The 17914-nt window shown below is 55.1% G+C and overlaps 1 protein-coding gene across 1 annotated transcript in view; it reads left to right on the top strand.

Moving 5' to 3' along the window:
- Nucleotides 1-3923: 3923 nt before the first annotated feature.
- Nucleotides 3924-17914, top strand: part of LOC105181325 (protein groucho) — a 28385-nt gene continuing 14394 nt past the window's right edge. Inside the window, exons 1-2 of the mRNA XM_025298948.1 lie at nucleotides 3924-4203; nucleotides 9418-9443. Of these exons, the coding sequence (XP_025154733.1) occupies nucleotides 3960-4203; nucleotides 9418-9443 (270 nt within the window). The 5' untranslated portion in view covers nucleotides 3924-3959. The remainder of the gene's footprint in view (nucleotides 4204-9417; nucleotides 9444-17914) is intronic.

The following is a 17914-nucleotide window of genomic DNA, read 5'->3' as shown; positions in this document are numbered from 1 at the left end:
GGTCATATATAGCCCGCGCGCGTCCGGGCCCTCGGGCGGCTTGTTCCGGATCGTTAAGAATGGTAAGGGCTAGCTTAACGCGCGCCCTCGCCAAGGAAACGAGTGAAGATGCAGGTGCGGCATAACCGACTGAGGGTGTTTACGACGCCCTCCGGCTGGAAGAGACTGCCGGGGAATTAAATTAAATCCAAGCAAGATTGCCACAGTGGCGTAGGTATCGCTCTCGACGCTCGCTCGCTCGCGCGCGCCGCGCGCGCGCGCGCGCACCCCGTAATCTCACCGAGGCGAGACGATTCATTCCAGTACACTCCGATATACTCCGAGGGCTTCGCCGGTTTTTTCACTCTCTCTTTTTCTTCTGCCCCTCCCCCCTTCCTCTCGCCTCGTCTTTTTGCGGGATTTTAGCAGGGCGGATTTCTCCAACACGCGCGTTATTCCTCGTAATTCCGCTATCGGCCGGTACGATTCATTTCGACAGACGAGAGACGTCCACCAGCTATGCGAGGAGGAGCAGAAGGAGGAAGAGGAGGAGGAGGAGGAGGAGGAGGAGGAGGAGGAAGAGAAGGAGGAAGAGGATCGAATCGAACAAGCCGCGAGATGCTCCGCGACGCGCTCGGCGCTCGCTCGATTTCGCAGGGAACAGATAAGCCGGGGAGAAACATAATCATTTCGCGGATTATTTCGTATCGCGATGTAGATATCACCGAGATACCGTAGTTTCTCTATCTCTCTTCGCCACTCTATCTGTCAACTATCGTAAGTTCTCTCTCTCTCTCTCTCGTCTTTCCTTTTATAGCGGTTACTCGGAATCGTCGCTGTAAACGTCGTCGTAGATGACGCACGTACGACGAGCGAAATATCAATCGTAAAAGTACACCGACGTGCGCATTGTGACGTGACGATATTGGCTTACGAGCATTCGCGGTAGACGCGTTCGCGCACGCAAACGCACCTGCATCGCTGACGATGGCGCTTCTCCTACAGCCGAAGATTCGCTTACCGAGTGTCAAAGATACGCAATATAAGAAGGTTAAGACGATCCCTTTGGATCTATCTCGCGCGGCCGTTTCGCGTCCGGCCGAGTCAGCAAGTGGCGACGACGACGACGACGACGGCGACGAAAATTGCTGAGGATAAGCTTGAGAAAGAGACTAAGGAGGAGGGAGGAGGAGGAGGAGGATCTCGACAGACGATGCAGGTGTCGTGACAAAGTTCGCACGGAGATTAAGGCACGTTGACTTGGTATTTTCGGGCGAGAGAGAACGAAAAAGGAAGAGAGGTTGAACGAGTCACGGGGTGGTGAGATCGGGATGCTTTAAATGGGGAATATCCGGCGACATTTCCGTCGCCAGAGTCGAGGAGAAACAGCGGATTTATTCGATTATTGGAAATGATTCCGAAGTTCCAAGTCCATTCTCGGAAGCTGCGGTCGACGAGTATATCGAGCCGAGCGTATTTCACTTTAATGGGAGCTCGTAACTTGAATGGAGCGTCGGAACTTTGGCCGTGTATTTTTCCTCTTTCGCGATCCTCTTTCTCTCTCTCTCTCTCTCTCTCTCTCTCTCTCTCGAAAGAGAGAAATTCATGGTGATTCGCATCACATCGGCGAACTTTGCGTAGAATACGCTTGAAACGTCAGCCAGCCAGCCAGCCAGCCATTCCGTCCTCTCTCGTTGCTCGCGTCGCTGCCTACGTTATTACGAGAAATCTCGGCGCGAAGACGAGGGTGGTTTCCTCCTGGGCGAGAGGGTGGCGGTAGCGGTGGTAGGTAGATAGGTAGGTAGGTAGGTAACGCTTCGCGTTGGAAGGTGGATCCTGGTAGGATTATTATCGCTATCAAGAGTGGAAACGTTTCCTAGGGGCTTCCGACTTCCTCGAATCTCCGCCGACGCTTTCGCAGACGGCTTCTCGCGGACCGTAGGGCCTCTCCTCCTCCTCCCCCGTCCCTCTCTCGTTCTCCCTCTTTCTCTCCTCTCATACCTTTCCGTTTCCGTCCTTCTACCACCTTTCTCTCTCTCTCTCTCTCACTCGGCTCAATCTCCGTTTCTCCACACAGACACGTTGCGCCGCGTCGCAGCCGCGGCACGCTTATACACGTTCCTCTGTTTGTATGTTTTGTGGGTGGCTCTGTTCAGACAGTCGACGCTCGACGCGAGGTTATTATATCGTTAAGCCATTTAATTATCTCGGCAAACTACTCCCCGGAATATTCGCTCCGGCCTGCCTTAACGAGTGTACATGGTTACAGAGCGCGAGGGTGTGGGTGTACACTCTCTCTCCTCTTCCACTCGCCGTCTGCGTACCCTTCTCGTAGCCTTCTCCCCCTTCTCCGTCCTTGTTACCCTCCTCTTACTTCCGGAGTCTCGACTACTCTCCTCCCGCTCGTTGGTCTCTCGCCCGCGTACCACCACCATCCCCATCATCACCACCACCGGCACTACCACCGCCGCCGCCGCCACCACCACCACCACCTTCAACGTGATCCACGAACCGTTAAAACGGCGCTGAACAGGTCCACAATTTGTCTGGCGGCCTGGTCCAACTAACGAGGAAACTACGGGCGAGATACGCTTAAGATTTCCGCGAAACTTTTCGCCGGCGTTCGCCCGCTCGCTCGCTCGCTCGCTCGCTCCACTCCGGTTGAGCGTAAGTCTTTCCACTTGTTTCGCAGCCTTAGATTTACTCGGGCGAGGTCGAACGCGGTTACTCAAACTTGCCGGAGTTTACTCGGCAATTTGTATGCTTTGCTAATGGAAAGTTGCCTCTCTCCGTTGACTGTAACGAAGTGTATTTTCGCGTAACGGCGGCGACGGCTGGCGGCTGCTGACGACGAGCGGGGGTGGCCGGGCTGCGCGGCTGAAGGGCGCGGGGGGAGGAAATTCTCTCGTCGAGAGGGCGGCTGGAGAACGCGCGATCGTGACCGGAATTAAGCGGAGCGATTTTTCCAACGAATTATCGTTGCGTTGCTTTTTTTGCTCCCGCCTCTCCTCCCACGCTGTTTCCCTGTCTCCTCGTGGGAACGAAATTGTTTGATCAATTATGACGGCGGGTTGGCGGGTGCGGCGAGAGGACGAGCCGGCGGCCGAGAGGGTGCAGGTTGGGGGGGGTGGCGTTGGGCGCGAGGAGGGGCAGAGGGACACACGGGCGCGCCGTGCCGTGCTTTTAAATCCGCGCTCGCCGCGCGCGCGCGCGCGAATGCGATTTTATTTGCTTATGCATTTGTCCGCGCTGGAAACGTGAGTTCACGTTCGGCAAACAGACTCTCCTAACGAAGCTGCGGCAGCGTACACACCGCCGCGCTAAACCGATAGCCCGTAAAAATCATTTCCGAACTTCTATCGCGGGCTCTCTGTCTCTTTCTCTCTTTCCCTCCCCTCCGCGCCCCCCCCCCGCGTCCCCTCTTTCTATCGCGCGACGGTACAGCGACCGTGATAATATCGACGCGCTATTAAAGTTTATCCCGTCCCACCGTTTCGATTCCAATCTGCCGCGCTCTTAGCGATGATCGCCCCGATTCCCGCACGCCGCGTTTTCTCTCTCTCTCTCTCTCTCTTTTTTCAGGTCTCGCGGAATAATACCCGGGCTCGTTTTATCTGTTAATTACAACGGAAATACTTGAGGCACCGTTACGCGCACTCGAGCCCGTTAATTGCCTCGCCACTTACTTAATCTAATCGCGGAACTTATCGCGATCTCGCCAATGACGAGATCGCGCGTTGTTCGCCACGTCGGATCCGTCGGATCCGCGCGACGTGCGAACATGTGCGATTCGCACGAAAAGCGCGACGCTCCGGCGAGCAGCGGCGAGTGCGGCGATGATAGAGCGGCGATAGAGCCGATCCGTCGATAGCGATCGGAGGCCGCGCGCGTTGCGCAAACAATATTATTGACCGTGCGGCCTTTTTCTTCCTCTCTCGTTGCAGCAACAAAGGCCGGACCTGCCGAGACTCATACAACAGATGCACGCCCAACAATTGCCGCCGGGTGCGGCGATGGGACCGCATCCGGGCATACCTGGACTACCCGGACTGGGTCCCGGCGCCGGCATACCGGTGCCCACCTCGGCGTCCGCGGCTTTGCTCGGCTTGGGTCTCCCACCAGGGGCTGCCGCTACACCCGGAGGAACCGCCACACATCCCCTCTCGATGCTGACGAAACCGGACCTGCATCGCGGCCAGCCCGATGATCTCAAGTCCAACGGAGGTGAGTCACTTTTACGGATTGGCTAGAACATGCAGAAAGAAAAGAAAACGGCGCGGAAGGCAGGGAAGAGCGCGTTCCTTCGCTCCGTGCATTTTCCGTAGAATCTTCAAGAGTCGAGTCATCAGATCAGGTAAACGGATTCGATCGGACAAAGCGTGGCGGGAGAGAGAGAGAGAGAGAGAGAGAGAGAGAGAGAGAGAGAGAGAGAGACCTGGAGCTCTCTCTCTCTCTCTCTCTCTCTCTCTCGTTGGTATTTCTTGACAGTTTCTCGCTGGCTTCTTTTATTGCGAAATCAAACAGCGGGAACACTGCTTCTTTGAGACGCGCTAATAAAGAAGATTCGATTCGAAGAAAAAGACGCTCGCGCGATGTTCCCGTCTCGGCTGCTCAACGTCCAACGACCTTCTCTCTCTCTCTCTCTCTCTCTCTCTCTCTCTCTCTCTCTCTCTCTCCTTTTCCCGTCGCAAATATTTCGCGCGCCAATCTATCGTCGTCGGTCGTTTCGTTCGCGGAACCACCGTGCTTTCTTCGTCCGGACTGCCTCATGCTTCGCGTAACTCAGTTACCTCTTTCTCTCTCTCTCTCTCTCTCTCTCTCTCTCTCTCTCTCTCTCTCTCTCTCTCTCTCTCTCTCTCTCTCTCCCTATCTACCTGTCCGCTTATCGCTCGCTCGTCCCGGTGAGAATCATTACAGCCCGTTGTCGTAACCGATCCTCCTGAGACACGAGACGTTGTTTTGCCGCACGTAGCTCTCGGTGACTCTCGTAATCTCATCGATGATTCAGCGATACGCCGAGCAACGCGCAACGTAAACACGATTAATCCCCGCCGAGTGGCGGTCCGTCTCTCCGTCCGTCCGTCCGTCCGTCCGTTCATTCGTTCGCCCGGTGTAATAGATGAAAACACTCGCGAGAGCGTCTCGAGTGTCGCGGGGACGCGGGACCGCTCGCGGGCACGCGAGGCTGCTCTCGAAAGTTACTGAAATTAAGCGGCAACTTTTCGTGCTATTTTAAGCGGCCTGGAACGAACACGCCGGTGACGCAAACGACCGTGCTCGAGTCCGAGAGGAGAGAAGAAGCTCTCCTGAGAAACTCTCTCGATCTTGACCTCGAGAATCCTCTTGGGTCTTGGCTCGTCCTTTCCCTCTCCCCCTTTTCTCTCTCTCTCTCTCTCTCTCTCTCTCTCTCTCTCTGTCTCTCTAACTATCTATCTATCCATCTTCCTCGCGTCTCCCTTTCTCTTCCTTTCGTCCATCAGCGCCACCCTTACCTCCTCCTCGTCCTCCTTCTGCTTTCCCTCTTGTTTCCTCCGTCTTTCTCGTCGGCACGTTCCGCCGCGAGAGTGCAAGACCGCTCGCTCGTACTCGTGACAAAGGGGAGAGACTGCGAGGGCCGCCAGCACGTAGCGCTGACGAAGACGCGGTGCGCGTCCTCTAGACTCCTCTCTCTCTCTCTCTCTCCCTCTCTCTCTCTCTCTCTCTCTCTCTCTCTCTCTCTCTCCCTCCCCCCCTCTCCCTCTCTCGTCTCGTTTCCCTTTTCTCACCCTTATTCTCGCGCTTCCCAGCTCCGATGTCTCGCCCCGGCGTGTCTCGTTCTATCCACGACCGTCTCTCCAGAGAGCACTCAGAATCTCCTCTCGACACGAGTGTACTTCCACTACTTCTACCTCACCCCCTGTCCCTGCTCTCCCTCTGGTCGTCCTCTGCCGCCCTTACTGCTCGCTGTCTCTCCGTTCCCCGATGGCCACCGCGCTCTGACCCTCTACTCTCCCATCGACTCTCCCGCCTAACTATGTTACTCAAGCTGGTTGTATATACCCTCCGGTCAGGGAGTCGCCGTCCTCCTTCTCCTCCGGGAGGTTCTCTGCCTTCCCCCCCCCCCTTCTTCCGCAACCGCGTTGTTTTGCGTTTTCCAATCACTGTCGACCGAGCGAGGAGCACGTAATGAAACATCCTCTTCGATCTTCGCGCAATCGTCTCGACGGGATTCAGCTGAGCTGCCGGTTATCTGACGGATGATACCGTAGCGCGCATGGAATCGCTCGGCTCGTATTTTCCCGATGCAAAGTCGTTTCCGTTACAGCGTAATGTATCGCGAGTGCGCGCGCGGGGCTCTGTTCTCTCGCTAACTGTACCTCCGGCGTTTTATCGTTTCGCGTCCTTTTTACCATCGACAGTACGCTCATCGTACATCTACGTGTGTGTGTGTGTGTGTGTGTGTGTGTGTGTGTGTGTGTGTGCGTGTGTATGTGTGTGTGTGTGTGTGTGTGTGTGCGTGCGTTAGTATGCGTGTGTATGACTTAGCTCGTCGCCGAGTAAGTACGGCGGAGTGCGAAAAAGCGCGCGGTCGGAAAGAAGAGATCCACGGTCCACATTGTCAACGATCGTAGACACTCTTTTGAAACGAGATTCCGCCGTGGCGAGAGACGCAGTAACGGCCCACTATTTCTGTCGCGTGACAACTGAAACTTCTTCCCTTCTTTCCGGGACATTGCCCGGGGCGAATTGTTTCTACCACCACTACCACCACCACCACCATCACTACTACGGCAACGCCAACAGCAGCGCGACGCCGGCGAAGCTCCCCCGCCCATGCCCGTTATCGTTTTGCTCTCTCCTTCGTTTCTCGCGTTCCGTCCTAAAACGACTCCATCTTCGGACATATCCGCCGCAATATCTGCCACCGGCTGCGTGACGCCGCGCGCGCGCGCGCGCGCCTGCTTCCTTTCTGCTCGCTCGCACCCTCGCTTCCGCAGCGAGCTACGACTTTTATGGTCGATTAGGAAGGAATGTTGCTCGTGTCAATGTCGATAATATCCACGTTGATGTCCGCGCAATTTGCTAAATTTTCCTCGATATCTCTTTGCTCGTATCTCTCTCTCTCTCTCTCCCTCTCCCTCTCCCTCTCCCTCTCCCTCCCTCTCTCTCTCTTCCTCTCCTTTTTTTCCATTCCCGTCGCGTCTTCCCGTCTCTTTCCATCCGAGCGAAAGTAGCGTGGACTTTAATACGCGGGAAGCGGATCTCTTCTCTCGGCAATTCGAGCACTCGATACCGAGTCGTATTTTTATCCGATAATCTCGCGAGTAACGGACAGGGGTGAGCTGTTGTATCCTCGGTACTCTCGGCGAGCTCGCTCGGCTGACGAGGCTGAGGCGAGAGGACGAGCGCGAGCACGCGGGGGAGAGGGGGATCCTTAAAACGTCTCTTGGAAACACTCGACGACCTCTTCGCGCTTTAGTAGAAAATTATGCGCGCTCTTCCGCGTCCGTTTACGAGCGCCCGTCCGCCAGCTCGCCCGCGCGCGCGGATGTAGTCGAGCGAGGGTGGAGAAAAGAGTTTCCTGGCCAGAGAGAGGAAGGATAAAAGGGGGATGACGGGCATTAGCGAGGTCTATACCGAGACGAGGAGGAGGCAGAGGCGGAAGAAGAAGAAGAAGAAGAGGAGAGATACCACTCTCTCTTCCGAAACAACCCCGTTTCGCGCGCGTCTGTTCGATAACGACGCGGACGTGTATCCCAGGATTTTAACCCCTAAAACGCCGACCCTCAGCCTCCTCGTTCGCCAATATCCTCCGCCCCGGCTACGAGCAGTTACACCACCGGTACTCGGGGAAATACGAGGAAATTCCAGCGGCCCAATAAGGCTCTCTCCTGCGGACCATTCTCGTCTCCGCTATTTCGCGAAGCATGAAGCGAACGGCCAAACCGCTCGTTCGTCGCAACGTGGATGGCTGCCGTTACTCGAAGACGTCATTCCGAACGAGAACGGAGCGATGCTCTCGCGGGGGAGATTCACGCCGCGCGACCGCGACACACGACAGTGTGTACATGTGTACACACATACACACACACACACACACATGTATCTACAAATATACACATGCCCACATCCGGTATTTCCCAGTCGGGGGAATTTGTCCTCGCAACGGACGCTAATCGCGAAGAAGAACGCGAGGTCCGCCGGATCGGATATCGGAAGTTTGCCAATCGTCCGGCCGAGCGAGCTCTTGTTCGCTCGGAATTAAGGTTGAACGACGGTCTTATTTTGAGTCGAGCGTTGCCACCCAGGATATATCGCGCGGATATCGAAACTCCTCATCTCTCTCTTTCTCTCTCTCCCTCTCTCTCTCTCTCTCTCTCCCTCTCCCTCTCTTTCTCCCTCTCTCTCTCTCTCTCTCTCTCTCTCTCTCTCTCTCCCTCTCCCTCTCTTTCTCCCTCTCTCTCTCTCTCTCTCTCTCTCTCTCTCTCTCTCTCTCTCTCTCTCTCTCTCTCTCTCACTCTCTCCGTCTCGCTATCCTTCGCTGCGCCGCGCGGTAAAAATATTTTATTTCCATGGTGGTTAATGTCGCGAGAGACAGAGAGAAGAGGCAATTTATGGGTGGTTCGTGTGCGCGCGCGGAACATAAACGACTCGTGTAATTCTTATCGTAGGACGGCTAACGGGAGGAAAAAGATATCGTTAGGATATTTCCTGCGAGACCAAAGTGTACCAACCGAAGTATGAGGAGTCTGGTAGGAGGAAGAGGAGAGGAGGAGGTCGGGATGGAGGAGGAGGAGACGGCGAGGGGGGAAAAAGGAGACTGGGGAAATCGAGCGAGGGCAAACTATGAACTCGGCTTCTCGAGGACAAAGCTTTTCCTTCAGGATTTTCTCCGCCTTCTCCCCCGTTCCAGTCGGTCTTTCTTTTTCCCCGTTCTATTCCTCGTCCGCCGTCTCGGAAATCCTTGAGAAGTCTAGCTACTCCCGCGGTCCCTGTACTCTTTTCTCTCCTTTTTCCCCCCCCTCTCTCTCTCTCTCTCTCTCTCTCTCTCTCTCACTCTCTCTCTCTCTCTCTCTCTCTCTCTCTCTCTCTCTCTCTCTCTCTCTCTCTCTCTCTCTCTCTACCACCCTTTTATCTTTTCCTTGCCGTGGAAAAGATTCCGTCGACATGCCACCAAACTCCATTCGCTTCGACGCTGCAATAATAATGAAAAACATTCATGGCCTTCCGTTTGCTCGGCGGTAACAGCTAGATTTCCGTCGACCTCGTGTGCGCGATGTTTGAAGCACTGTCTGAAATCGGCATGACTATCGCGAATCGAATCAAGGTTTCTTCGCGCACAATATTATCCTGATAATTAGACGCCGATGCCGTTGCCATTATCGTTACGATGACGACGATTCTCACGCCAACTAGTAATAACTAGTAATAACGCGAGATTTTTACCGTTTGTTGCAGGTCTCAATCCAGCCGAGGAGAGGCATGTGAGTATCAATTAAGTGCACCTAGCGATTTCTCATTTAGCCTCGTCGCGAACGAGCGGGTGGGAACACACCGGCGTGTCTCACTCCCCGGGCGCGTAAAATTTCACCTCATAAAGGGGATTAGACCGCCGCTTACGCGCGATGTATTATTGGACGATAGCGGAGGTGGACGAGAGCCGGATCGAGAGAGGGAATTAGCGCGATAGAGACGGTAGAACGGCGGTGTGTAAAAGAGCGAGAGAGAGAGAGAGAGAGAGAAGGAGAAGCGTGCTGCGCGGGGATGTGCGGGCAGGACGGAAGGCGGAGATGGCGACGAAGGTGGAGGAAGCACGGAATGGACGTAAAAGCCTGAACACCCCCCGGAACACAGGGTCGTAAAAAGCTCGTCGTCAAAAGCACCCCCTTCCGCTTTCATCGACCACCCGGTGGCGTCTCTTTCTCTCTTCCTCCCTCTCCTCCTCCTCTCACTCTCTCTCTCTCTCTCTCTCTCTCTCTCTCTCTCCCTCTCTCTCTCTCTCTCTCTCTCTCTCTCTCTCTCTCTCTCTCTCTCTCTCTCTCTCTCTCTCTCTCTCTCTGCCTCTCTTCCTCTCTCTAGTTCCCAGTCTCTCTATTTCTCTGCTTTCCTCTCCTTCTTCGATAACATAAAGCGCCCGCTGGTTGTGGCGCGCGCGTTTATTAAAAGCGCTCCGGAGAGGAAAAAAGCCTCGAGAGCGCTCGAGGGCACCGCCGTTCGCGCTCTCTCCGCCTCCAGGTTTCGAGTGTCCTGCGAGATCGTCCTGCGATCGATCGCTCCGCGCGCAAAAGGCTCGCGCGACCAAGGAGAATCGATGCCGGGGCTTCGGAACTCGCTCCTTCCCCCTCGGTTCCCTTGGTCCTCTCTCCGATCTCTCTATGTCCTCTCTCTCTCTTCTCTCTCTCTCTCTCTCTCTCTCTCTCTCTCTCTCTCTTTCTCTCTCTTTTTTCCCTGGGATCGATGAATATCGATGAGCGCAGTTAGCTGGGCGTCGATTAAACGGTCCCGAGCGTCGTAACAGCGTTTCCGCATTAATCGACGATGCCGAAACGAATGGGCGATTAAGCCCGTGCGCGCGCTCGTTGAAAAATTCGCGAACCGCTTCGGGAATCGCGAAAAACAGTTGAATATTTGATTTTCGAGTATTTTCGCGCCCGGTCGGGCGACGATTTTTTGGTTATTGATCCTCTTCCGGCCGTGCTGAAATTTACTGAGAGAGATGGCGCGAGAGAGAGAGAGAGAGAGAGAGAGAGGGAGTAGGGGGGGGGAGGGGGCCAGCCGAGGCTGTAACTCGTTCGATTCGCCGATGGCGCCCGCGGCACGCTGCCAGCCCGATAATTAGCGCCCGTTTAATATGCACAATTATTACGGATTGATAATCGGGGCTGCGCGTCCATTACATCGGTATGGAGATAGATGGTAATAGGTTGCCATCGATATTAGCTCTCCTCTTTCGCCCGTACGTCCTCCGCCGCTCCCGTTACCCACCTTCCGCCGCCCCCTCTGGCTGTTCCCTGTGAATTCTCTCTTCCGTTTATCTCCCCCGTCTGCCCGTTCGCCGCTCCGGGTACCTCGCACAGTTTCAAACTGCGACCCTGAGGGCTGTGAAATTGAAATATGAATGCTAATGGGGTTACTCGCCCCGCGTCGTATAATATTACCGATTGTTGGCCAGGTAAGTCCTTTTGCTCCTCGCTGCGTACATATTTTCCGTCCGCCCTTTCCTCTCATCCTCGCATCGTTTCGTTCATCGCGCGGGAACCTTTTCAAAACAATCGGCAACTTCTCGCGTTCACGTCGCTATTCGTTTTCTCTTTTTTTTTTCCCCCTTTTTTCTGTTCCTTTTTATTTAACGCGCGTTAATGGCCCAAGTGGTGATAAATTTTAAAAAGCCCCCGCGCTGCGCGAGAACCCGTCTCTCTCCCCCCCCTCCTCTCACTCTCTCTCTCTCTCTCTCTCTCTCTCTCTCTGTCTGTCTGTCTGTCTGTCTCTCTATCTGACTCTCTCAGTCACTTACTCACTCATTTTCTCTCCTTTTCGTTCCCGCGAGGCTCGACCGGATCCTTTATCCTGTCAAGACGTTTCGCCTGTATATACCCCGTATTGATCGACAGTCCGATCTCGGCGAGGCGGTCTATCGTCTTCTTTTTTAACGGAAGGGAGTTCCGAGCCATCGAACAAATTGACGCCGTACTTACCGAGTTCCGAGGAGCGAAGAATTACGTTCCCATCGATCCGCTTTCTCGCGTCACTTTGAATTTATACCTTCCCCGCGAGCGCGCCCGCTCGCGCCCAGGCTGCACGATAAAACTTCTATTCCGCTCGGCGGCTCGTTACCCAACTGCATTTTCATGTTCCTCCTTGCCGCCTCACCCCGTCCGCGCCCGGCTCCCTCATCCTCGCGCCCTCTTCCTTCCGCGTGCAATCCGATCTAGTGATTGGATCGAACAGTGCTTGCGGAAAAGGGGCAAACCCACGTGAAAGACTGCTGTTGGAAGAGGGCAAAAAAGAAGCCGAGAGAGAGAGAGAGAGAGAGAGAGAAGCCGGGAGGAAGAGTAAAAGTGGAAAGAAGAAGACGAAGACGATGGAAAAGGGGAGCATATACACATGTACACGCGAAGGAGGGACGGGCGAGGAGCGGGGGGAGGAGAGTTCGCGCCTCAAATCGAAAACCGACGACAGCCGGAGAGAATGCGAGTCGTTATTATTCGCGCACCAGTAAAGCCCTCTCCTTTCATTCTTGGGAGCTTTACCTTCCGTTTCCTACCGTACCTCTTACCCTCCCCCTGCCCCCTTGCCTGTCGTCTCTCATCCTCGAAACGGCGCTCCACCGCTTTCAGGATTTCTCACGACCCGGGAAATATTTCTCTGTGCGTCGCGCGGAACGCCTCGGAGCTTTTCGAGGCTGCGGGGAAGAAGCCTCGGCGCGTCGCTGGAGGTCGATGTCTTTCTGGTCGTCGTCGTCGTCGTCGTTGTCGTCGTCGTCGTCGTCGTCGTCGTCGTCGTCGTCGCCGCGTTGTTATTGCACGCAAGTTCGAGAAAGAAGAAAAGCCCCGTCTGTGCGCGAGCTCCTCGTCACCTCTTTTCCCTCTTTGCGCCATCACCCCTCTTGACCGACGCGTCGACTCATAACGAATTCATAAAACACCGTGAGGCGGCGGCTGCATTCTCGACGTAAAAAGGGGGGACAGCGAGCCAGGGGACGGAGGAGAGGAAGAAGAGAGCGAGGGCAGAAAAAGCGACGTACGACTGTGGAATATTTATTTATCGTTCACTCTCTCTCTCTCTCTCTCTCTCTCTCTCTCTGTCCTTCGCACGCTCGCGCCGGATACACGCATGAAAGGGACACCGGGATTCCTCGTCATTACCCTCGCGACCCTCTCGTATTCCCGTCACGCGAGCGTCGGGCTTAATTGAATCGCGAGGTGCTTGCGCGCGTCTCGTTTCGGCCAGCTCGCGATAAAATTGTCGCCGACGGTCCCGATTCGCCACGAGACGACGGGGGTGGACGGATGGGGATGGATACTCGCGCGGCTGTCGTAACATTGACCCAAGTGGCCCCGTTTCTCAACGGCCTGCGCCGTGTGAAAATCCCGCGGGGGCGAGCGCCGGGGTATGGAAAATGTCGCCGCGGACGCGATATTCCGCCTTGCGTTACCGGTCGCGCGAAACCCGCGAAACGTGTTGTTATTTCGGGACGTGCCGCGCGCTGACGGCGGCGGCACGAGCACGTTTACCGAGCGTTAATCGTAATCAAATATCGCCCGGGGGAAAAAAATCGCAACCGTGCAATGCAGCAACGGTAGCATCATCCCTCGTAGCCCGCGGCCCCGTCGCTCGCAACTGCATCAGCGACGCTGATATCTGCGAAAACAGCAGGCAATTTTAAACGTTTAATCGAAATCGATACCGTTATTTACCGTTGTGTGTGTATAAGCTTTCGCGTCGGGCGAGAGATCGAGCGCGCGCGCGGTGGTCGCGATGTCGCGGCGGGTACAACGTCGCTTTTTCCGCGGCGAGAGAGAGAGAGTGAGAGAGAGAGAGAGAGAGAGAGAGAGAGAGAGAGAGAGAGAGAGAGAGAGGAGGGCTGCAAAATCGGCCGCGAATCGAGACGCCGCGATATCGATTGTTCGCCCTCTCCCTCCCCCCTGCCCTCCCCTTTCCCGGCCGCTCTCGCGCGTTCCTCCACCTCTCCCCTCTTCCACCTCTTTGCCTTTTTCCTTGGTTCAGCCATTTTCCGGCAGTTCGTTCTCCATTGGTCGCGGAGCTCGCGGTCGCGCTACTCTTTTTCCAACTTTTACGCCACCCCCGGCCTCCCGCACCCCCTCGCCGACCGCCTGGTCTCTTCCATCCTATCATCCCCTACCCGCCTTTTTAATCCCATCACAGAGTCGAGCGCGCACCAACGAGGCTGTCGCCGGAGGTCGGTAAATTAAATCTCGAATAAAGTGCAAATAAACGAGCAAGAGGGGGAGAGAGGGCGGTAGGGGCGTTACCGGGTGGTGGTCGAAAGTGCGGTACAAAAAAGCGACAGGGTGAGAGCGAAAAAAGCTAGCGGAGAGAAAAGAGGATGAGAGGGTAGAACGAGAGAGAGAGAGAGAGAGAGAGGGGGGGAGGTAGAAGAGGACGAGGGGACAGAACACGCAGGGTGAGAACGAGTGGGTGCGGGTTCAACAGGGGAAGGGAATGGGAGAGAGAGAAAGGGGGGGTGGGGGAGAGGAGAGAGATAAAAGAGCGAACTGACGCGCGAGAGTGTAATTTATTTTAATTAGAGTGGCTGCATTATGTAAGCGGGTGAAGCGCCGATGAAAGGGTTTGAAAGGGTCGAGAGATCCTGACACCGACGCCCCGACCAACATCCCCTTCCGCTAACACTCTGTCTCTGCTGTCTACCCCCGGGGAACAGACTAATTCGCTCTCGCTCAGGGCTGTGAGACTCGCGCGCGTATCGTTCTTGCGGAGATTCACGGCCGGAGACTCGCGGCGACGCGAGCGATCTCCCGCCTCGCCGAAACGCGTTCCGCGAGCAAGCGCTACTTTCGCCCCGATATACTCTATATACGCGAGGGAATCGAGAGAGTCGTTGAAAGAGGAAGAGAGAAAAAAAAAGATCTCGCAATCTCGCGGAGAAACGCGAGAAATCGGAGTCCGGCGCGCGCGCGCACGATTGCTATTACGAAAGTTTTCCAAGCGCGACCACTTGACCCAGAACTTAATTACCGAGCTGTCTACTCCTCGGCGACGAAAGAAATCGAGCGGTGGCTGCGGCCACCCGAGAATCTCGAGTGCATCTGACACGCGCGGGGGTGCGCGAGACGCGAGATACGCTCTTGAGTGTCTCACCCCCTCGGCTCCTTGGCGGGCAAAGTAGAGAACCAGCCAACCCTCCTGCTTTACCGACGCCTCTGATCTCGTTAGGAACGCATTAATTAATTTACAAGATGGCGGCGGTGGCGACGACGACGACGACGACGACGACGACGGTATAAGAGAGCAAGAGCCTCGTAGCGGGGGTTGGAGGGCGGGCTCTCGGGGTTGGGGCGAGGGTTACTGCACGGCACGTTTTAATTACTAATTGAAACGTTCTCCTACCACCTTCCACCGCTCCGATCCCGTAATTCCGTTTCCACGTCGCTGTCACTTTCACCCCCTCAACCTTAACTCTGACTCCCCGACCATCCGACCGACCGACCGACCGACCGACCTACCCTCTCGAGCGGCTGCTCGCTCTCTCCGACTCTGTCTTAATATCCTGCTCCTCTGTGCCGGGGATACTTAATATTTTTAAATACTTTGCATACTTCGCTCTCCTCCATCCCCTCTCACCCGCCGACTGCGCTCTCTCACTTCTACCACTTTTCTCCCTCCCTCTTTCTCTCTTTTTCTTCACGGCGGTGCGACGAGAGGATGGGACGATACCGCCGACCCGACCCGACACCGGAATTTATGAGACGGTGAATCTGCGGCTTCCGCGAATTAATTAATTAAAAACATCATGGCGCCTTAATAACGCTCGCCGCCGCGGCCGGCGCTTTTCGGCTTCGCTCTATCGCCCCCTTCGTTTGCCGCCTCCTTCGAGGTACTTTCTTTTCCGCGCCGGCTCGTTACGGGGGAAATTGGTAAATCGGAGAAAATTAGATGTCTCTCGTCTCGAGCATAAGCTCTCGAAACAGAAAGAGGAATTAACAAGCCGCTCTTGTTTCCGGCTTTGCCGGCGATATCGAAGAATCCACGACAATCGCGCGACGGCGAGACGTCGCTGGCAGCAACGATTCGTCACTTTGCGTTGAATCCAAGCGTCAATTTTCCGCGACAAGAGAAGCACGCGCGATCGCGTCGCGAACGTCTCTCGTCGGCCGTCGTGAAAGTGACGGCGGCGAGCGCACTTCGTAACGCGTCCCAGTTTTACAGTCGATTGGCAACAAAACGTAATCGTTAAAATACATACATATATATATATATATATATATCTCCACACACACACACACACACACACACACACACGTACATTAAGGTTGCGTCGCGCGCGAGCGCGATCGCAATCAGAGCGCGACGGATCGGTGGTTTTATAGTCATTGCACCGCGCTGCAACGATCGATGACGATTCTACGAAACGGGATAAAGCGTCTCCCGGTATTTATTACGCCGCTACCGCCACCACCACCGACGCACCGGTGCACAGGTACGTAGGTGCGGTCGAGAGCAATTTTAACAGCAGTGTGCCTCAACGGCGTATCGCTTCGTCGCGGTCCTTTACGATCGATTCGCTCTCCGCTCGCGTCGCGACGCGACGCGATACGACACGGCGCGGCGCGGCGCGGCACCGCATTCGTTCCGCCGCCGATATTTACGTCCGCCGTTTGCAGCACGTTACACGCGCAATAAGCCAATGTCACAATTTTCAAGCGGGAAATTAACGCCACTTTTTCGCGCCGCGACGCGACGCGTTCCCCTTCGCGCTCGCGAGGCACCGGCGATATTTCCTTGGCGATTTATTCAACACCGCAGTTTTCTCATTCTCGCGGATTTTTAAGCGCCCCTCCCGCCTCCTTCTCCACCTCCCCCGGTCGAAGTTTGGGTTCTACGTTAATCCTCCCAAGTTCCGAATCGGATTTGGAGGACGTTGTCACAGAATATTTTGTCTGTTCTCTCTCGACGCTCTTCAAATGGTTACTTCATTTTTCCATTTTTTCCATATTGAATTGCTCGCTTAATAAAAGACTCTAGAATTATTCGGTATTCTACCCGCGTCGTTCTTTGTTTCAACGGGCAATGTATCAATCGTACGACTTACCGGGATTCAAATAGAATATGCGCAATAAGCGAGGATCAAACAATTTGATTCAGATTAAAGCGCAAGTAAGATAATTTCTCTCTTTCCTCGTGCTCTCTTTATTATCCACTGTTCCCATTGACTTCGAGGAAATGCACGTATATAAAATGTGTATCCATCTCCCTGAAAATATGATGGCGTTCTCGCGTCCTCTTGGCTTTCCTTTCGCCGCTGGCTGCGCAGCATCATGGCGGGATTAATGACCCGAAATTTCCTGATCCTCCGCGCGACCTCGATGGGGACTCTTGCGTAGAAATCACCGTACTGACGCGACTCCTTTGTACCGTAATTTTTCTTTTCATCTTTTTTCTTTTTTGTTAATCTCACACACGTATTCGCACACGTATTCGCAGCGAGACGCTCTGAAAGCCCGTCGCGCACAGACACGTGCACGCACGTCGCGTCGCGATTATACCTCACGTTGCGAGAAGGCGCGCGTGCTTTTACGACTCGCGCGGCGCGTTTAACGACCGACTAAGCTTTTTAATAATTCGCCGACCGGTAATTAGTTCGTAATTTAATGAGGCAGCCGTAAAACGCCGCCCGAGGCAGAGGCGGAGGCGGCGGCGGCGGCGGCGGAGGTCGGTAGCCGAGGCAAAGATCAACCGCCCCGTAATTACGTCTCCGTATGTATGTCACAATATAATCGGCCGGCGCTGCTCGCGTTTTCCACTGCGCTGTGAAAAGCTTTTTTCCCTGCGCCTGAGGCAAGGGACGAGCGGGCGAAGACGCGCGGGGCGAAAGAGAGCGCGAAAAAACAGAAGCAGGGAAGGAAGGGCGACGGCGCGGAGGAGGACGAGGAGAACGAGAAGTGGAGAGAGAGAGAGAGAGAGAGAGAGAGAGAGAGAGAGAGAGAGAGAGAGAGAGAGAGAGAGAGAGAGAGAGAGAGAGGAATTGCGGGGGGAGAGGTGGGAGAGGGAGGAAACGCGCGGACCGAAAGCGTGGATTTGTTATTAAAACGTCCCGCTGGAAATAACGGGCGCCGCGCGACGGATGCAGTTTGCAAACGAGGACGCGATACGCTCGGCAAAGGATCATTATTTTATTCCAACGTAACGTCCGTTACGTAACGCGTCCGATACTGCGAGGAACTCGCAGCAAAAATCTGGAAATTCGCGAACGCGC

The sequence above is a fragment of the Harpegnathos saltator genome, unplaced genomic scaffold (genome assembly GCF_003227715.2).
Source record: "Harpegnathos saltator strain DR-91 unplaced genomic scaffold, Hsal_v8.6 scaffold25, whole genome shotgun sequence".
Lineage (NCBI taxonomy): Eukaryota > Metazoa > Arthropoda > Insecta > Hymenoptera > Formicidae > Harpegnathos > Harpegnathos saltator.
Note: the sequence above shows the minus strand (reverse complement) of the source record. Positions and strands in the feature narration are given on the sequence as shown.